General features: G+C 41.2%; 3 protein-coding genes across 5 annotated transcripts in view; 1 reads left to right on the plus strand and 2 right to left on the minus strand.

Annotated features, from left to right (window-relative positions):
- bmp6 (bone morphogenetic protein 6) overlaps positions 1-3,914 on the plus strand; it is a 33,368-nt gene extending 29,454 nt beyond the window's left edge. The window contains exons 6-7 of the mRNA XM_086020779.1: positions 1,114-1,224; positions 1,293-3,914. Of these exons, the coding sequence (XP_085876905.1) occupies positions 1,114-1,224; positions 1,293-1,442 (261 nt within the window). The 3' untranslated portion in view covers positions 1,443-3,914. The remainder of the gene's footprint in view (positions 1-1,113; positions 1,225-1,292) is intronic.
- On the minus strand, positions 3,769-9,545 carry txndc5 (thioredoxin domain containing 5). Its single transcript, XM_086020776.1, has 10 exons — positions 9,263-9,545; positions 8,208-8,360; positions 7,541-7,649; positions 7,358-7,454; positions 6,787-6,902; positions 6,493-6,579; positions 5,893-6,252; positions 5,666-5,748; positions 5,196-5,325; positions 3,769-4,923 (listed from the first exon to the last, which is right to left on the minus strand). The coding sequence occupies exons 1-10, from the start codon at positions 9,442-9,444 to the stop codon at positions 4,801-4,803; spliced, it is 1,440 nt and encodes a 479-aa protein (XP_085876902.1). The 5' UTR covers positions 9,445-9,545; the 3' UTR covers positions 3,769-4,800.
- An 8,925-nt stretch (positions 9,546-18,470) lies between these two features.
- bloc1s5 (biogenesis of lysosomal organelles complex-1, subunit 5, muted) lies at positions 18,471-21,000 on the minus strand. 3 transcript variants are annotated; one of them, XM_086021125.1, is made up of 6 exons: positions 20,688-21,000; positions 20,269-20,351; positions 19,983-20,112; positions 19,788-19,846; positions 19,143-19,226; positions 18,471-18,680 (listed from the first exon to the last, which is right to left on the minus strand). In XM_086021125.1, exons 1-6 carry the CDS (start codon positions 20,704-20,706, stop codon positions 18,624-18,626), a joined length of 432 nt encoding a protein of 143 aa, XP_085877251.1. In that variant the 5' UTR covers positions 20,707-21,000; the 3' UTR covers positions 18,471-18,623. The 3 variants fall into 3 exon arrangements, with proteins under 3 accessions (XP_085877251.1, XP_085877252.1, XP_085877249.1); XM_086021126.1 differs by having other exon boundaries at positions 19,094-19,226; XM_086021123.1 differs by having other exon boundaries at positions 18,471-19,226.
- Between the last annotated feature and the right edge of the window lie 257 nt (positions 21,001-21,257).

A 21,257-nucleotide genomic window follows, 5' to 3' on the forward strand; every position in this document is an offset into this window, starting at 1 on the left:
TCAATGATCAATGATTTGATCTTACCTCCTGTTTACTTCTTACGTTTTCTTTTATACCAACTGGTTGCACACAATTGTATTTTATTAACAATAAAGTAGGGTGACTGCTTGTCTATTATCAAACATGTCAAGCTTTTGCATTTTTTTAGTTAAAAGTATTAAAGGAATAGTCAACCCCCCCAAAAATCTTGACAATAATATGTTGTATGAGCCTCCACTAGTCAAAACACGACATTCTGATTAATATTGCATTTGTGGAATATGAGTTAAGCAACAAAATCCAACGATTTTTATTCATCTCAGGGGTCGGCCATTTTCCCACTTTGGCCGTTACCCGAGCAACTGTGATGTGATTCTAAGTCGACACAATCACGGCTCACCTGCCATGATTGGTTGTTACCTGTGCCCCGAGCAACTGTGATGTCATTTTCAGTCGACAGAAAGTGGCAAAATGGCCCCCTCCTGACATGGAAAAAAACGGGTGGATTTTACTGCTTAAAGCGGAAGTCAACGCAAACATTTTTTTTTCAAGAATATGTTCCCAGCAGGCCCACTAGTTGGAACACGGCATTCTGATTAATTTTGCGTTTGTGGAATATAAGTTAAGCAGCTAAATGAACTCGTTTTTCGCCATCTCCGGGGGCGGCCATTTTGTCTTCTGTCGACTGAAAATGACATCACAACTGCTCACAATGACCAATCACGTCTGACCTGTTTTCTGAATCTGAGCCGTGATTGGTCATTGTGAGCAACTGTGATGTCATTTTCAGTCGACAGAAGTGACAAAACGGTCGCCCCTAGAGATGGCTAAAAACGATTGGATTAACACTTATTCCACAAACGCAATATTTATCAGAATGCCCTGTTTCAACTAGTGGTCTTGCATAGAACATATTCGTGAAAAAAATGTTTGCGTTGACATCCACTTTAAAGAAGAAGTCAACCCTCAAATTTTCTTTCCAATAATATGTTCTATGCAGCCCCACTAGTCTAAACACGCCATTCTGATTAATATTGCGATTGTGGAATATGAGTTAAGTAGCAAATTTCAGCTCAACGATAGTACTTTGTCATCTGAATATTATTTTTACGGGGATGCTTCCCATGTGTCAGGACTGGATCATCGCTCCTGAAGGCTACGCCGCCAACTATTGCGACGGGGAGTGCTCCTTCCCTCTCAACGCCCACATGAACGCCACCAACCACGCCATCGTACAAACTCTGGTACAACCCACACACACGTCAAGAGTTATTTCCTGTTGAATCCATGCCAAACCGCTGTCATCTTTCAGGTGCACCTGATGAATCCCGAGAATGTCCCGAAGCCCTGCTGCGCCCCCACCAAGCTCCACGCCATCTCCGTGCTCTACTTTGACGACAACTCCAATGTCATTTTGAAGAAATACAAGAACATGGTGGTGCGAGCCTGCGGTTGCCACTGACACCCGCCGCCGGGGAGGAGGGCACTGTGGCGGTTTGCTTGACCGGCGACGTATTCCTCAGGCTTGCACGGAGTGTTCAACACTGAAAAGATGGTTGAGCGGTTACACTAATCCCCGAGATGTCCAAGCATCGCTTGGAAAATCAGAACGAGGATTCAAAGGGACGACGCGCGTCATCTCATGGCAACCTGCAGCAAAGATGCTCCGAGTGATCCTGATTGTGATGTGCATTGCACCTTCTCCACCAATGAGTGGGCAAAACTGAACTGTGATTGGACCAGTCAGTGTGCTGCTTTCGTGCCCCTCCCATTCCTGTTTAGTCACCCCCTGATGGCAGCTTTTGGCAACACATTATCGGTGGGGACGGAAAATGCCCATTTTGTCTTATTACACATTCAAGTGGAATTTATTATCCTCATTCCGGATTAATGGCAAGCGTGCTCCCAGTGGCTGTAAAATTCTTATCAACTCTTATGAGTTCAAGTGCTAGTCAAAGTCCCTCCGGGAGATAATCTCATTCTCGGGAATGGGAAAAGTTGTGGGTAAGTATTGGGAAATGAACCCATTTATCCCATATGCACAGCAAGCCATTATCATTAAAGTCCCTGGAAAGTGAAAATAAATGTCTTATAAATTTGACAGCATAGAGATGACCGGTTAACAACACTGTTAAGTTTGAGTGAAAAATCACTGCATATACAAATGAGCATATGTAAGGGATAGCTCGATAATCATCAATCATCAATATCGGTATCGGCCTTTTATAAAAATCGGATGGCCGGTAACAAAACCATTTAAAACTGTGTTAACTTCAAGGAACTATTCATGTAAATTTCAGTTAACTTTATAAGAGATTCTACTGACCCTGGCAACATTCTGCACCTTTTTGTTTTTGTTTAAAATCAAAACAAAGATAAGTGAAATTTGAACATTTCTGCCATTTTGAAATTTTGCAGAACTTTCGTTGCTGTCAAAAATATAGGGAGCTATTGTTTAAATTTTCATTTCACTTTATAAGACACGCTGATGACCCTGGGAGCTCCCTTTTTGTTAGAATTTTACAACAAAGATGTATATTGGAAAAAAATGATAATAATCAACATTTTGCAAATCTGAAAAAAATGTCCAATAAACATAACCTTAAATACGTTAAAACAAAGTTAAGAGTTGTATTTTTTTTTTATTTTGACGCCAATATTTTCCTTTTTGCTGAAAACGAATGTCGGCTCCTAATATCGGCCTCCTTGACTACTAATAATCGGCCCTGAAAAAAACATCAGTCTAACTCTAATATATATATATATACACACATACATACACACACACATCTCTTTGTGATTATCCACTTGTATGACAATCATACCATGTTTTCATGGTTCAATAGAATACAGTACAGTAGGCAACAGTATTTTTTTATGTGGAGCTTCAAAACCGCATACAGGGTCACAATTTTTCCATTGCAGTCTTGCTTAATTGCTTCGTATGCACTGATGCGAAGATCAGGAAATGGAGAAAAACGATTTTAATGCTGTACCCCTACAAGTGAGTACTACAGTACATAGTTGTCAGTCAATGCATATTGTTCGGCAATTATCTTCAAATGTGTATGAATACACTTTGCAGGGTCTTTAATGACAGGTCACATGGCGTAAAAAAATGCTTCGAAAGTCAACTAGCGTGTTAATCCGAGGCAAAAATCAATGATAATTTGCTGCCAAATCCTTTTTTTTTTTTTTTTTTTTTTGTTCATCTTTCCTCATTTATTTGCTTCTCAAATGATATTTACACTCCCAAAATATAACAGACTGAAGCAAAGTGTCCACAGGCTATTTTAGCAGCACCTTCCTCCAAATAAACCCCCCAGTGTCAATATTTGTGTGTTCAACATGATGCATGTTGCGGCTAAAGGGATGTTCTGGTCCAAACAAGTGAAGAATAAGGCCTTATCCGCCCAACACGCCCACTTCTGTTGCTAGGAAGAAAGTGTGCAAAAACATCAACTTGTTTGTTTGCTTGCTTTCACTCAAGTTTGAGGGTTGTTTGTATTTTAGTTTTTTTGAATTGAACATGTTACTGTGGAGTCTTTTAGACAATATATTTGAATGAAAATCTAATAGCAATACTAAGAATCTCAATACCGTATGTGCCTAGCCAATCAGCCAACACAAAATATACCTCTGGTAAGCTGCTGTTTACATTTGTGATCATGGTTAGACTGTTCTTGTGTAAATACTTGTACATTCACAGTTTATTTATTGCACTTTTTGTTAAAAAAAACAACAACAATAAAGTACACCTTATGAGAAATACACCATGAAACCAAAACTTATTTTGGAATGTCTTTTATTATGAAATCTCATGTTCCAACTTGCCATTATTAGAAATTTTTTTTTTTTTGTACAAAGCCATGGACAGTGCACAACCCATGACTGCATAACACACAAAAAAAGTGTCACTGGAGTTCCTTCGACCATGTGCTTTCCATAAAGATTTACTGGCAAAAACTGCTTTGTGTGTGTACCTGGTTTTACATCGTCACATGAACTGTGTCAAGGAGCAACATGTGCACAACATCTCATTTACACAGTGCAAATATGAGGAAATAGTGTCCGAGACTGTTTCAGCATGTGGGGCAAAAATAATGTTTTTTTTTATTGACTGACGGATTCATCAGCATCTCACTGGGTGACTTCAGTGGCGGAGTGACTTTTTAGAAACTAATTCAGTGCTTTGACCCCACTGGGCCACAGAAAACACTTCCTTTCACAAGTAAAAACAATAAGACTCTTAGTCCGTATGAGTGGCTTGCCGTTCTACGTAGATCCATAAACTATTCTCCTTTTAGGACATTAGAGTACCATTCAGGTTTTCAGATACACAGAAACAGCGGAAATGATATTGTTTAGGAATGGAGATATGATGAGGCCCCGTGGAGGAGCTGATCTGTATCCACATCTTCATGTCAGACTCCTGTGAGGGGCTCCCAAGCTCATTAAGCTTTGTCCCTGAGATTTAAGTCACATAAGCACTGGCGCGGCGGAGAAGCAACACTCAACATCAATTAATGGCTTAAACAACAGATCCCACGTATAAAAAAAAACCCAACAACAACATAAGAAAAAGTGGCTACACAAACCATGTCAGGAAATAACCGAGACCCCTTTCAGAATCTTCATAAGTGGTTTTCAAAGAACCAAGAATGAGAAATACATTCGCGTACCCAAACATCCGGAATTGTTCTGTCGACACGGGAAAAGGAGTGTGAGATTTGGCCGGTGCAGGACACAGGATGCCGCTCGCCCGAGCGGCCGCGAATGCTGCGTGGGCGTCGCCGGGACGGGCGCTGACACGCGGGTGCTCACAGCTCGTCCCTCACCTGCTTGATCACAAAGGCGTGCAGGTTGTCCAGGTCCCGGAGGCCGCTATACTTGTTGCCTTGCTCCCCGGCGCGGAACATTATCAGGGTGGGGTAACCTCGCACCTGAGGAAAGGCAACGACCATCAACGGCTTGCCAAATCTGACGCATTGTTGCACCGTGACTCAAGTGTGAATCTTGCTCGTTAAAGATTAGCCGCTGAGTTAAGATGGCAAACAAACCCAGATAGCGATTCCAGGTTCTAGACCTCTTTTACAAACAGATTACAGCCAATGAAGCGTTTATAAGCCTCATTAAAGGTGCAAGTGTGAGGAGCATTTTCACAACTTAAAAATGTGACACTTTTAGTGTTTTATGCCCGCACGTCCGTACTTACAGAATACTTGTTGCAGAGCGTGCGCTCCACCGTGCAGTCCACTTTGGCAATCTTGACGTTGGTCAAAGCCGGAAAGTCCTTGGTGGAAAGATCCTCCCACACCGGAGCCAGACGTTTACAGTGGCCGCACCTGCACAGGGCCACGTCTGATTAAATCACTCTTTGTGCAGATTATGGCTTGCTCAACACATTACGCCATGCTCCGTTCTTTACATCTGGCCCGCTGAGCATTTTTTACGTGATCAAAAGTCCTGTAATATTTGTTGCAGCACTTTTAAAAATGTCAATTAATTATTTTACCAAAATAAACATGCATGCTTTGTGACTTTACATTCACACTTTAACACATTTTAAAAGACCAGCCAGGTCATTGTTGGTTTGAACAAACAAACAAATAAAATGTTTATCCATGCCTGTGTTAAATACACAACTATCAAAAAATAAACAAGATAACACCACATCAATCCTACCATGGCGCAAAGAATTTGACAAAAGTGAATCCTTTGGCGATGGTGTCGTCAAAGTTGCTTTCTGTCAGGTTCAAGACGTTGGACTGCGGACAGGAAGCAGACAGACACATTGGATATTGGCATGGGCATAACGTACTCTATGCCCGCTAACGAACAGTCGTCAGCGGAATCATTTTCGCGATGTTTTCCAGTTTCCAGCTCAAATATTTTCTTCGCATCAGGCTCACCTTCTCCTCCTCCTGAGCTGCTTCGACTTCTACAGATTTTGGCTCCTCCTTGGCCTCTTTTGGCTCCTCCTTGGCCTCTTTTGGCTCCTCCTTGGCCTCTTTTGGCTCCTCCTTGGCCTCTTTTGGCTCCTCCTTGACCTCTTTTGGCTCCTCCTTGGCCTCTTTTGGCTCCTCCTTGACCTCTTTTGGCTCCTCGTTAGCTTCTTCTTTTTCCTCTTTCTGAGGCTCCAGCTCGCCTTCATACTCTGCTTCTTCGTCATCTTCGTCTACCTCCTTCGTATTTGCAGCCTTCACCATGTGGTCCGCAAATTCCTTGAGGGTGTCATAGTCTCTCTTTCCTTTGTAACGCGTTACCTCTATCTGCGGTGGGAAGCACGTGTCAGCCACAACCTTCAACATGTCATAATCGTATGCTTCATCTCCGAACAAGGGTTAGGGCTAACCCTGAAAAAAGTCAGTCAATCTGTCGAAATATTTTGACTCTGAAAAGTTAACAAGGGGCGTCTTTTAAGTGTCCTGCAATTTTTCAACCTGTGCAGATTTTACAAAAATCTTGCAAGCGCATGTTAAGTAATGTTATGTAGTGAGTGCGAGACATACCTTTTCCCCTCCCTTGAAAAACAGCAGCGTGGGGTATCCCCGCACGCCGAACTTAATACACAAATCCTGGTATTTTGTGCAGTCCAGCTAAAGGACAAAACAGCAACATCTGCATTACAACTCCCGCAACACTCTTGATTTGAATAGAAAACTACTTCAAATGAAGTGCAAACTACTTCATACTCATGACAGTCACTCAAAATGTGAAAACAAAAAAGTCATGAGGCTATTCTAGGTCATTTGGATTATAAATTGTTATCCTTTCCAATAATGTCGTGCGATAAAAGGGCCCACCTTTCCGATTTTGACGTCACCGTATTGCTCAAAGGTGGAGGCCATCTGTTCCCAGGCAGGAGCCATGGCTTTGCAGTGGCCACACCATGGGGCGTAGAACTTGACAAAATGTAAACCTAAAGAAAGAAAGGAACCCATCACGTCAATCAAATTGACAAGACGCTGTCGTGCACACAAATCTTTTCTATATTGAAGCTGCAGCGGCTTACAAATTGACACAGAGCTGTAAAAGCAAATCACCACCTGCTACATGGTTTAATGCAACCATTACACAACATTTACTGCTCCTCTGTTGCCAACATGCGAAGGGAGGACCAATAAACACAGGCTTAAAAATGCCGATGTCATATCCTGCCCTTTCTGGTCATTTATTTTTGCTTGAGAACCAAAACAGTAGAGACTTCACCGAGTGACTAAAATAAAATGTCAGTTAAGTCAATTAATGCAAGGAGGACTGAATCCAGATTGACCGCATTTGCTGGTTGGAACTTGAACAGCAGGTTTTACAATTCATTTCAGCCGATGACAAAGCTAGGACTTTTTCTTTCATCGCGCTAAACGGGAGCTTAACCTTGGGAAACGTGGTCCTTAAAGTTGCCGGCGGAGAGCTCGTACATGCCATCTTTGGGCTCTGGAGGAACGCTAGGTTGCTGTACGACCTCTGCTTCCTGGAGGAAGCAGAACAAGAGGCGAGGGTGAGCCATGAATAGCCACATTTCAACACATCGGGTTTACATTCTGTGGCATCACTTACAGAAGAAGGGTCCTGCTCGATTGTCTTCAACATCCAGTCCTCGAGAGCCTCTAGCACTCTCGGTCCCTTGTAACTTTTCGGTTCCTGATTTGGCTTGTACAACACTAGACTACAAATAAGCCAAACGTTCTTTAAATAGACAGAGATCGCTTTCTACGTCACAATGTTTCAAATTGACATTCATTTGTCATTTTGAGTTCAAATGCAGTGAAATCTTGAGACAGAGTGTTGTATGTTGCAACAAATCATTTTATAATGCACAGTATGAACACAAATGAAGGTTATTCGATTTCAATGTTACATTCAATAATGCATACCAATACAATTAAAGAATAAATAAATCCAAGAATTTATTTGGTTTGGGAAACCTCCCATAAATTGAACATTTTTCTCACAGGAAGCTGAGCTAGGAAAATTTCTAAGATGGATACTCTCCAATATATTTCCATTGACAATTCCTTCTAAGAAATTACATTTGTGACTGAACAAGAAAAAGATTAATGCCAGAATAGAGTAGAATTACTCTTTACAGGACACACATTAAACTCAATTTGCATAAAATGTGGGTGGGCTTCAACCAGGCTTACGTAGCAAGATTTCCCACCTCGCATGTATTAATAAATGCATAGATGTAGACTAAACTATGGTTTTGTAGAGAAACACTTACGTGGGGTAGCCTCGGATTTCGTGGTCCTTGGCGCAGAACTTGTTGTCCTGGACACAGTCTATTTTTACGACATAGGCGGGGGGATCTTCCATGTTGTTGTACTTGTCTGCCAATTCATTCCACGTCGGATGCAGCTTCTTACAATGGCCACACCTGTACACAACAAAATGAAGAAACATATCATATATTAGTGTTGTTATTGATGTGCTGTAGGTTGACACTTGTCTAATACAAACTTATAATTTCGTGAACCTGATATTTTTTTGCACAACGTTATCATACCTTCAGAATCTGTAACCACCCCATTCCTAATGTGGATTGGAGGGAGTTGGAAGGGGCGTGCCGGGTTTCATCCAATTGAAAGACTACGCGTGTCTTTTAGCGCATCGCAATTTCAATTTGGATATGCATGTATTTTATAAGCAAATGAAATATGCAGTAAATGGAATCGCTTCAACATGTACTTATGAGGTGAAATAAATGACAGGAGCAAATTAAAGTGAAGTATTATTAATTCAGGAGAGATGTAATATAGAAATAAATAAATAAATAAATAACAAAAGCAATAATTGACTTTTTTTTTTCTAAAATTAGCCAAATACGTAATCATTGCAAATCAATGGGTGGCGGAAATGCATTTTAAAGTTTGCATGCGCCGTTAAATACAAAGAGCAAAAAAAAAGTCTGATTGTGCCACGTCAGCTCAGTGAGCTCACTCAGCATCCCGACTCACAACTTTCTCCAACGTCATTTGCCATTTAAAAAAATACTCCAGATCTATTGGGTCAAACGAGCAATTAAATGGTTACTAGCAAACTCTAGCTTAAAAACATTGTTATTTCACGCCGAAGATACTCGGACCACTTCACTGAAGCGAGCTAACCGGTAGTTGTGCTACTAGCTTGAAGGCTAACTACAAGCCAAACCGAACGGAGCAAGACAAGTGACGACTAGCGTGTATGCTAACTAGCTCACTGTCCGGTTATCTCAAATGTCCCTGCATAGCTTTTGCAACACGCCACGTTAAAGCCCGGTGAGCGAGATGCTGAACTTACCACGGGGCGTAAAACATGACAAAGTGCGTTGTGGTGGGCACTGCCTCCTCGAACATTTCCACCGTGTACGTATGCATGGCCTCCTCATCTGCTGCATCGTCTCCATCGCAAAGTGCCGAAGAAAACAGTAACGAATAAATAAAAACTGTGGTCAAAGGAGCGTAATTCAGTGCGGATGCCATGATGAGTGTCTGCCAGTCGCTGCCGCTTCGCCGGCTACTATGGAGAAAGCGCGTTCACGTTGCGCTCGCAATGAAGGTATGCAAGATGTGGATGGGGCGTGTGCGTAAAAGGTTTTTTTGCGTACATCCACGCAATCACGGCGACGTGTAGATCCGTGCAAGCCTGTAGGCGTTTGCTCCGCTTACCAGCCCGACTGGTTGTAAGAAACTGGATGCCATTTAAGATATATTTTGCTTTTTGTTGATTGCCACTCTGCATAGCCAAATGCAGCGTAAAGGTAGACTCATACAAATATTTAAAGTTTCACAGCACATTTAAGGTGATGAATGGGAGCTGAGCCTCTTGTGTGAAATCTGCTTAAATCAAAGCCGATGAAGTCATTGACGGCAGACTGAAATGTGTCATTAAAACGTAATTTAAGAGACATTTAGGAGATTTTTGTTCACCTCCACAAGAGTTAGGAAAAGCCAAATTACTTGAAATGGCTCCGCGCTCCAATAAGTTATGGCTTAACACAGCTCCTTGGCAGACAGTGTAATATTCCTAAGAAGACATATTTCAGTGCAGGTTTGGATGACAGAAGGACTCTTGGTTATTACACCGAAAATCAGAGTTGCCTCATTTTCAAGATGGAAATACTTATTTTCAGTCAAATATTGGCAAATCCTTGGATGAATAGTGGTCCTTGCAAAGTCTGTGGCGCATACGGAAGATTCAACCAGTTCATTTCCAATTTCCAGTATGTTATGCTGGATGCCCATTTCAAAGAGAGGGAAACTTTTGGAGGGATGAGGGTAGTGCAAAGTACGGCTCGGGGGCCACATCCGGCCCATCCACAGTCTCTGATTGGCCCTCACAGAGACCATGAAGTCAAAGTAAAATGTAAAATATTCAGTGTTTATTATTATTTTTTATTTAAAGTTCTGCTTTTATTTCATGTGCACGCCAGTGACGTACAGTTTTGGGTGTCTGGACACGTGCCTCTTTTCCCTTGATGCCCAAAGTGCCCTGTTTCCTGGACCTTTGTGCTATAAAAATGCCAAATTGCAAGTATTGCTATAATTTAGTTTACACTCCTACCATGTCAGGTTTCATATTGCTCTTTAAAGTAAAAAAAAAACCAAAAAACGGTTGATTGCGTGCATGTGCGTCAACTTTCTAGAACTGCCACTGAACCTTCAACAGCATATATGGCGAAAAGTTGCCATATGACGCCCAGCTCAATGATGCTTAAGGACTAACAAGATCATCAGCCAACATTCACTGGCTTAAGTTTAATACATTTTGTGCTTCTGATTAAAGACTCTTTCATGTCCGCAGAAGGATTTCATTTATTTGGAGTGTTATGACTGATTTCTATTTCATCATATTTCTGCCCTGATTTCATCCACTGTGCTGATGTGAAGCACAAGCTCCCCCACCCACTCACGTTTATTTGAGTTACCGTATCATGGACTGGACTTGACATCCGCTTACGTCTCCCACGTCCCGCTACCTTCTCGTTTTGCAGCCGTTTCTGAAATCAAAGGCACTACTGTTAATTGGAGGTGAAAAATGATAGTTAACATGATTTACTTGCACTTTGAGTCTTGTGCACGATGCCTTCACCTCTACAAAGAGGTCGGCTTCTTGCAGCGGGGGCTCTATTGTTTCCATGGCGATCCCATAACCGCACATCTCAACATGTCATTAAGTGACTAAATTGCTACTGACACATTTTACATTTGTGTGAAGTGGAGACCGCATACTTGAGGGTGTCTCTTGGTTACGCATTGTTGATGGGAGGGCACCTTGCCAGGCCTGCTACCGCATAGTTTAATATGAGGAGGGAAGATTAATGGAACATGGGGACTAGATGACAGTCTGATTATTTTCCTGATTGTGTGGAGTCAGTGGACATTTTGTATGAGCTGGCAGGTGGCAAGCGGAGGCGCAGCGAGAAACTGAGGCAGTGTGAAAACTAACAAGGGTGCAGTACATGCATTCTGATATTGTACTGCATTATTGTCAAGTTATATACTGTATCAGGTTAGCGTGTCTGGTAATTCTTCTCATCCGTTATCAGGTTCTCACAACGTGGAACAAGACGGGATAAAACTCTGCACCTCTCTGTGCTAAGTGCGAATGTAAAGGGAGCTCTTGTAGATTTTAGTTAGAAAATAATATTGTATTTAGTTTTTCAAATTTGGATTATCATTATTTACATAATTGTTTTTATGTTTGGTGTACAGCGGTCTGTTATCGCTACAGGTGTTGTTAAAGTGCTGCTCAAGAAATAACCGTTTCTTCGCCATGCTGTACTGCCAATGCCGAAAAAAATACACATAGGTCACGGCTCACCTGTTTTCTGAAGCTGAGCCATGATTGGTTGTTACCTGAGCAAGTGCGATGTCATTTTCAGTCGACAGCAAGTGACAAAATGGCTGCCGCTTGAGATAGACAAAAATGGGTGGATTTTACTCATACTCATTTATTTAGACTAGTGGGCCTGCCTAGAACATATTATTGTAAAGAAATTCTTTGGGTTCACTTCCTCTTTAACACTATTTATCATTTAAGTATTATGAACCATAATGAATAATTCAATCATTAATATAGATTTGCCAACTGAGCGAAGGTGGATGCTTGTCACCTTACAAATCAGAAAACTGTCGTTCCTATGTAAGAATATTTCATTTTCTTGCCAGTCATCTTAAAAAAAAAAAGGGCAGCCATATTGGAATTTTTTATTACGTTTTGTGACTTACAGATTATACCACTAATAGAATCATTATCATTCAGTATGTGAACACTCAAATTTATCAAGTGCAAACAACGACAGAGCCACAAAACGGAGTAGCTACGTGTATAAAATGGTGTCAAATGAGTTTGTCTGTCAAACAGCAGGGGAATTACTCTGTACTTTCAATTCTTTCCAAAAAAGCTCTCAGCATCCTCCTCCCATGACTGCGCAATGCAATTCAAAGCCAGATGACTTTCCATTTGGTCCACATGACAGTATCATATCCGGGACACAGGATATGACCAACAGAGGGGAACCAATGTCCTTTTCAGATGAGTCACTAGAGCAGTAGACACCTGTGCTGGGAATGGGAAACGGCAGCAGGGAAAGGGCTCTCCCACATCATTGCAACCCCCCCCCCCCCTCCACCCTTCAAAAACATTAAAGCATGGAAAAACTGGAAAGCATTCTTTTTTTTTTTTTTTTTCATCTGACAAAGTGGGTGAGAGGAAGTAAGGTGAGGGAGGATAAAGGAAGAAAATGCGAGGAGGTGGAAAGTGTGAGATAGAATGACAAAATATGGGTGCGAATTTGAGTTTGGAGAGGAAAGAGAAAGCGGTGACTGGTGAGCAATGAAGAGGACGGAGAGGGGAAGCATGTGTTCAAAGTTGGTCATAGTGCAGAGTGAAATCTTCCGCTGTGGTTCAAATGGGTTTATGGAGTGCCACTGCTCTGGATCCAGAAAACCAAGATGTGTGATTTGACAGGGACAGTATTGGAATTTGAATCCCCGCCCCCACCACAACGCTGCAATTCATCAGGATTATTTGAACTGAAAATGCTCTAAAGCAGGATATAGATCAATCACGTTTTGGTGCTGTTAACTGTAATAATGTGTGATTCTGCTGACTTGTGTGGTCCATGTAGCAAAAAAAAAAAAAAAACTTAAAAGTAACAGCGCACAAAAACATGTCACCTGATTGTGAGCCATTATATCCGTCATTTTAAAAGCCCCACTTCCTGCTGGGGAAGCCATCAGGATATACCTGCCAAACTAGGACAGGAATGAAGTTGAACATTTTGACGATCCCTTGCTGAGTTACTTAAAGTGAGACTTCATGTCTTGACTTTAACAACACTTTAGTTTAGAGCGCCAGTAAATAATAATTTCAGGCTACGGGGATGCATTCGATTTATATTTGTCAGTTTACTTTTGCAAGGATAATTCTCTGGATAATTAACTCATTCACTGCCAGACATTTTCAGATCCTCTTTTACCCTAACGTTTGAAAAAACATATAAATAAATTCCTGGCATTGTATGTCTGGATTGTGCAAAAGACAAATAAATTTGTCTTTAGCAGTGAATGAGTTAAACACTTGGGTCAAAAGTAACCCAAATTGGGTGAAATAGCTAAAATAGCTATTTATACTCAGCATATCAGGTCGAGGATTTCACCGGGCACATTGGGTCAAGATTTTGACAAGGATGTAAAACTACCCGTACTGATGAGTTAAAGCGACCAAGAAAAGGGTTACCTGGTTATCAGTATCGGTATAGCCACCTAAATCGAAACTTTACCCCAATCTGCTGGGTCAAGATTACTAACCCAAACGTGGGTAAAAGTAACCAATCCTGCAAATCCTGGATAAGGTTAATAATAAATAAATACATGGAAAACTAAAGTAGCTGCCATGCAAGCTACAAAAATTGTCTTAAATCAATTTTTCAGCAGATGCATCCAAAAGCCATTATACTGCACAGTAATGTAAAAGACTGTCTCTGCTTTTCTTTCCTTTTGCACATGCTTGTAAGACTCCCCCCCCAAAAATGCCGCTGCATTTATTGCTTGCGTCAATGTTTGTTAATATTTTCCCCAGCTCATGCAAAAAAGATGCTGTCACCCACTGATTGGTGCTCCTGCTCGCTCTCATGGAAAATGTTCAAAGAGGCCCAGGCTTCGTTCAGGTCTGGCCCACGTCGCCGTCGAGAGGTGGCCGAGTTACAAAACAGATGTTTACTCTTTTTTCGAAGACAGATTTGTTACCGATTCCTGTCCAACACTCACCGAACTGCCTTGGTTTGTGCACACTTGAGTTCAAATCTTATTGTAAACGCGTACGTTTACATCTCCAGCAGGTGTCTCCGTTCCAAAGCAAGTAACCGATAAAATGGAGCCGATGGAGCACATAGAGGGAAGCGCGTGAGTGCGCGGGTGAGTGAGTGCAGCCTGCACCTCAAGGGCATCTGCAGAAGCAGTCAGCAAGCGAGCGAAGGTGCATTCACAGAAACCATTAGAGGTCGTGTGATGACTTTGACTCGGCTGTCGGGGAAGCAGCAGGTGCTGGGAAGACTTGGCCCGCTGTTTCACCTTTGAGACCTTTGCTCTCCTTTTGCATTTCCTCTAAGTTATATATTTATTTGATCATGTCTTTCTCTCTTTTGGTTTTGGACAAACTGTCAGGCGCAGGGTTCGGGTTAGTGCGGATTATTCAACTGCACGTCAAACAACGGAACCGCTCAGGTCAGACATGATGACGGTCGAGATGCTGGAGGGCAAAAGCATACATGGAGCGGGTAACCAGGTAGCAGGAATAGTGTAGCGGAACACCTCTACCAATGGATTAGAGGTACTTTAATGTATTTTTAAATTTTTTTTTAATATGATGTTATCTAATGCTGCCTCTTCTATATAAATTTGAGTACGAATACGTATTATATCAAATAAACACATGCAATTTTTTTTAATACGCATACATTTTTAAAGTTATGCTTTGCCCTGTTTTTGTATAAACCTGCAAACAAAGATATACACAGTACGCTCTCCCTAATATTACTTCAGAGACAATTATTCAGCACAACGTTTTTTGTCAAGACGACGTCAACGCAAACATGTTCTTTTCAAGAATATGTTCTATGCAAGCCCACTAGTTGAAACAGGGCATTCTGATAAATATTGCGTTTGTGGAGTAAGTGTTAATCCACCCGTTTTTAGCAATCTCCGGGGGCGGCCATTTTGTCTTCTGTCGACTGAAAATGAAAATGACAATGGCCGTCCTCAGAGATGGCTAAAAAAGAGTGCATTTTGCTGCTTAACTTATATTCCACAAACGCAAAATTAATCAGAATGCCGTGTTTCAACTAGTGGGCCTTGCTGGGAACATATTCTTGAAAAAAGTATGTTTGGGCTGACTTCCGCTTTAACAGAGCCTCACTGTGATCTCAATTCAGAGTCCAATACCTTCGTTATCTATTTCATAGTAATAAAAATAATATCATTCTTGATGGAGACAATACATGCACAAAGAAAAGAGTGCATTCATTAAACAAAGAGAAACGTAAATCTTACAGGCCATTTCCAGTAAAAGCCGGCACATTTCATTGCAGGTTCATTTCTTGGCAGTGATTGCTTTTAAATGCCACCCGGTGCTCATTTCAAGCTAATTTGAGACTGTCCAGTATGCCTGGTAAATTCCCTCGGAAAAATATCAATTTCTGAATTAGTTTTACTGCGGCTTGGAGAGCGCTCCGTTCCCCATTTAGTGATCACAGGGTTAACATTTGCTTTAGCCCAGGAATTCATATCGCCACCTGCATTAGTATCCGCCTAGGAAGCATCAAGGCACCCCTGGGTGTTGTTATGGTGGCTTATTAACTTGGAAGCGTGGGGCTTTTGTTCGCTGGCATTTTCATTTCGGACCCTCCGTAATTGAGTAACAGGGCCCCATCTTGTTGCACAATAGAAAAAAAAAAAAAGGGGGCTGGGAATTCTCATAAGGCTCTAGGAAAGCTCGAGTGAATGAATAGCTTACGTCCCATTGTTCCAGCAAAACATGCTTAAATTGTATCGCGAGGACCTGCTTTTTCTCATCCGTCGACCCAGGTGAAAGGTGATCGCGCCGCAGAGAAAGCCAAAGACTGGAAATGCGACAGCTCGGTTGAAACTTTAGCAGTCTAAGGGTCTTGCGCCGATTTTATTTGTTTCTTCAAGTTCAAATGTCACAACGCTGGCATTTTATTAGCTTTATATAATTGCGTCCATAAAGAAGTGGAAATGGTTACTTTCACCTCAAAATAGATTGCATGTGCAGGATATTGGGAACATTTTTAGTAGGTTGGAATTGTGCAGAACGATGAGGTTTGTTGATGTTTCTGAAAGTTCACCGGGGTCATAGAACTCCGCAGGTTATTTTAAGTGCTGCTGCATTGACTTTTACATGACCATTGTTCCTGGGAGAATTACAATCTCAACTACATTCTGTGTATTGTGTTCTTTAATAATGAACATACTGCTCTTATGTCATGACATTCATTGATTAACGGGGTTCCAGACTAGGTACTTTTGCGTTTATCTTGGCACCAAGCACCACAACTCCATGGCACGAGAGCCCCCGAAAACAGGAAGAGAATATGACTCACTGATGGATACAAGAAGGATACAAAACAAATCCAAACATGGAACCAAGACACATGACGCAGTTGGCCGTCGAGAGTCTTGTATTGGACCACCTGCCCCGAGAACTAGACCCAACGCGCTCCATGTTTTTTTGGGTGGCCCATTAAAGCAAATAAAGTGTGTCCATTTCATGTGCCTTTAAATTGATCAGTCTTCAAATTTGTAATCAGCCAGTCGGCCTATTAAAAGGGTGCAAAAAGTAGTCACTCTGCTGTTTGGTGGACCAGAGGAAGTGCTTTAAAGCTTTAAGAACTTAAAAGTGAGTAAACCCTGGTGTCATATGAATTGTGAGTGTGACAAGGTCTCAGATTTAAATGGGGAGCAGGTGCGAATTAAACAGAATTTGGTTTCTCATTCCGGTCTGTGGAAGCTCAATATTGCAGCTAACGGCAAAGAACTGTCTCGGGATCTGAAAAAAAAAAAATCTTGCTCTACATAAAGATGGCCTAGGTTAGTCAAAATTCATCAGAACAGATCTGAGTGGTGAATATTCTCACGTCAGGCTTGAGAAGAGGCCCCGCCCTCGTCTCCGACTTTTGGATGTGACCTTTCACAGGCTCTGTTTTTCTTTCTTTCCAGCCAAACCAAAAAATAAACAAGGGCAGATGAAAAGACGCCTTGCTGGCAGAGGCTGACCATGTTTCCGTCTTGTCACTCCTTATTAGCCGATGATGAGCTGTCTCCATGTTGGACAGCTGCTCCGTGTCGCCAACACGAGAAGGTACACACGTGCACTCGCACACGTTAAATATGGACAAGGTAAATTGGCGTTGGCCCTTTTCCTGTGAACATCTGCCGGCGTGGCTGTGCCCTCTGATCTATGACATGTCGACCACCGCGTTCTACCTTGGCATCCGCCACCACGACTCTTACTTTGACGCCCGTGAACGCACGCATGCACACAAGCAAGCAGAGGAAACCAAGTGTGCCCTTGCATGAGAGCTTAAGGAGAAGCAGTCACTGGGAATCAAAAGGAAAAAAGCACCTGAACACTTTTTTTTTTCTCCTTTATAAAATCTGAAGTCTAACTCCTGTGACAAAAACCTGCTGCAGGCCCCTTCCAGAACAAAATACAGTAGGTATAAAAAGTCTACACACCCCTGCTCAAAAGCAATGTTTTTGTGCGACCGACTACTTTATTAGTGTGGTAAAATACATGAACATGTCTTTTATTGACGGTAGAAAGTAAGAAGCGGAAATGACGTGACGTTGTGCGTGCGTCGCTTAACACGTGTAAACTGGTTATTGTATTCTAAATGTTTCAGAAACCGGTTTTGACCTTATCCTGAATTATGACGGCATACAAACGTAGACAATAATGCGACATAATCAATACAACTCATTTGGGGGAAAAAAAAAACGTTTTGGAGATGGTAGGTAATAATAAACAGCTGAGATAGAAGTGTGCCGCAGCTTTCTGGATCATTCAAAATAAAACTATAGTATAGAATATAAATAATCATAATTCATGCTTACAGATGACTACCATGTATCCCACCAAGCATTTTGTGGATTGTCTCCATTGTTCCAATACAAAATAATGTAAACTCATTAAAAGTGCAATTCCGCTCCCTAGTGGCGAGACTGGTTGATTACAGTTCCATCAACAACCAAACCAGTCGAGAAAATCACGCACGGAGACTTTGATCATGTAAAATTTCAGGAGTCTAATTGGGTTGGAAGAAATTTGTTTTCAGGATGTTCCGTTTATTTCATGTTTTATTTGTTGTTGTATGGTCCCAAAGCACCAGGCCTGCCACTGAAAATGACTGAAAAGTACACACGTAATCCTTTTCATGTGCATGTGGCAACGTGAAACCAAGAAGGAAATTAGAACCAGAGGAACACCATGTGTCACATGATGGTATTATTTAGCCAAAGCAGCAGTACAAACAGTGGATTTGTGGCATCGGATTTGATGTGGCCAAGCAATTGAGAAACAGCTGTTTCTGATCATTCAAGCGTTGTTCATCATGAAAGTTACTTCACAGACAGTTGGTTTACTTGAAGACGTCAGGGGTCAAATGTTCCAAACACGGGTGAGCTGGTGATTTATCCTGGAAACAAAAGTTCTGTTTGCACTCACTTCTTTAACACTTGACCTGTGCTTTAAACAAACCACATTTCCTCCTTACTTTAGTGAATGGTAATTGTAACAAACATGGGTTCCTTTATAAAAATGATGCATCAGTGCCCTCCAGGCAAGGATTTATTATAACCTGGCAATGATGAAAACATTTTTTTTCCTCATGTTTAAAAGTGAACGTATTGCAGATTTTTTTTTCCTTTTTGTGCTTATTCTGTGCAGTCATTTGTGATGCTATGCTACAGTACAATACATCACTCTTTGAATATTCATTATTTGGAAAAGTCTCTGAGCTCTTTTCTGTAGCTTTTCTAACCAAACACTCGCACGCATACGATGACTAAACATCTGACAACAACTTATCCAGGTCCTTCTTCTTCTCACTGTAGCGAGTGCTGATTTGTCCGACAGCCTTGGCGTGCTCTTCGCCCACCTCTTCCTTCAGTCGCTGCTGCTCCTTCATGAAGTCTGCCCACTCAACTTTCAGACGTGCCATGTTTTCCTGCAGTTGGCCGCTCTGAAAGGACATTTGACATAGACATGAGTGTAAAAACGATATGGTCACAAGGACATCAAAATAAACAACTAACGACAGGAATTTAATATACAGTCACAGTCTGTTTTATGTTGTTGTTCATTTAGGTAAATAAGAAAACAAAACGTTTTTTATTTTTTTTTAGGTCGATGACTATTCTAAATGGGCAAAATATTTCAAATTTTGTTTGACTAAGAGTCATATCATTACAACCATCATTTTGGGTAAAATTCAATTTGTATCACATTCCATTTTGGAGTTTCAACTCTACATTTATTGCATAGCAGTAGACCTGAATTACAGCAGAGTCGCCTGCCCACTTACTGTAAATTCGTCATTACATGCCTCCATGCCAAAATAAGCACACTGGGTGGAGCAACCATAAAATATGGGCATCCCTGTCAAATCTTTTTTTTTTTTTAATCTATGTACCTCCAAATATGCAGTGAGTCATAAGTAATGTATTCTGGCTTTTAATGGCAGAATATGATCCTTAGTGTGGCTTTCTGCTTGTGCGTACACACAGCCGCCACATTCATTTACCTGCTGTGTTTCTAGCTCCCTCTGTTGGACTCTTTCTGCCATGTGATTAGCAGCATTCACTGTGACAGAGAAGCAAAGGTGGGCAATCACAATTTGTCATTATACTGTATTTGCAATTCACATTGAATTCAATTTCTTAATGCTGGATATGGTTTTACTCCTCGTGTCACCGGAACTCTGGGAGCAAATACTTACATCGAGCGATGACATTGGAGAGCTGCTGCTTCACACCCTCTAAATCTGAGGGAAGCACTTCTTCATTTGCTTCTTGCACCACTTTACTCAGGCTCTCCAGTAGTCGGCACTCCCTGTGAGCCCTTTTCTCCTGGGAAAGAGGAAATGTTATCAAAACCTTTCATACGATTAACATATAGTGTGGTTAAAAGGTTAATTCCATTCAAAGATGTGGCGTGCCCACCTCCAAGTAAATAAGTCAAACCAAATCAAGCATTTCACTGTGTGTGTGTTTTATCTTTCATACCTCAAATTCTCTCACAAAGTAACGGATCTCCGCATTGATAATAGGCCTGTGGTCGAGTAGCCGGGACTGGATATCGCCAACATCTTCCAGGAACAAAAAAAAAACAAACAAAAAAAACACGTTACATTCAACGCAAAATAGAAAAAGCATTAACAATGAATAACAACACAAAATATGAGTAACATTTTTTTTTTAATCAGTGCTAACTTTCTGTTTCTGCTGTTCTTTTTGTTCTGTCTGCTTTAGTAAATGTTTTTTGTTCCCAGATCAATGACACCACCGGGTAAAATAAATATCAAATAAATTACATAGAGAAAATAGTTAAAGTCCTTATTTCTCCTTGTACCTTGTGAGGGAAAAAAACAGTATGCACGAAGCACGACTTGACGCTCATAGCTGGGAGTTCCAGTTGCACTCACCTTTAATAATTTTGTCCATTTTTACTAATAAATAGAGGCACCTATGTGGCAAAGTCTCATTTCAATTCCTCTTTGAGGTAGCTAGCTCGACATGCTAGCTTCAAATTGCTCCAGACAAGCAAAATGAATGTTTAGCTACAAGCTACGAGCAAACTGGAGGTTAATTGTAACACAAACGTCATCTATGCGTATGTCTTAATGTGTAACAAATAGCCAGCTATGCATCGTATATAAAAATCTCTGTGATTTCTGGCTAATAGCAGTCATATGAATAGAAGTCAGCTGACTTCAATAACAAAACACTTACTACTACTTCCGGGTACAACGGAGTGGATTGAACCAAGTCATTAAAATAGGGGTTCTCCATTTAGTTGGACTATTTATTGCTGTTTTCAAACTCATGGTGAATATCTTTTAGAGTAACTATTGGTTACACAGAGTTAGAATAAAGCTAAAATACTTTCGGAAAGACGTATTTACTCATTTATAAGTGTAAGTGTAGTAAAGGAAAAGGTGAAGTTGGGCTTTCTGTGGCCCAGCAGATGTCAGTCTTGCTCTGTTGGAGAAGCT

The sequence above is a fragment of the Filicampus tigris genome, chromosome 21, assembly GCF_054856515.1.
Source record: "Filicampus tigris isolate MCC_2025a chromosome 21, RoL_Ftig_1.0, whole genome shotgun sequence".
Taxonomy (NCBI): domain Eukaryota; kingdom Metazoa; phylum Chordata; class Actinopteri; order Syngnathiformes; family Syngnathidae; genus Filicampus; species Filicampus tigris.

Excerpts from the sequence above, each read along its gene's own strand:
- bloc1s5 (XM_086021123.1), bottom strand. Across the intron at positions 19,847-19,982 it reads CTCCAATGTCATCGCTCGAT|TGAATGCTGCTAATCACATG; the intron begins GTAAGTATTTGC and ends TCTCTGTCACAG. Across the intron at positions 19,227-19,787 it reads GGGAGCTAGAAACACAGCAG|AGCGGCCAACTGCAGGAAAA; the intron begins GTAAATGAATGT and ends ATGTCCTTTCAG.
- txndc5 (XM_086020776.1), bottom strand. The coding sequence starts at position 9,444 with ATGGCATCCGCACTGAATTACGCTCCTTTGACCACAGTTTTTATTTAT. Across the intron at positions 6,253-6,492 it reads TTTTCAAGGGAGGGGAAAAG|ATAGAGGTAACGCGTTACAA; the intron begins GTATGTCTCGCA and ends TTCCCACCGCAG. Across the intron at positions 5,326-5,665 it reads GTCAAATTCTTTGCGCCATG|GTGCGGCCACTGTAAACGTC; the intron begins GTAGGATTGATG and ends GGCCCTGTGCAG.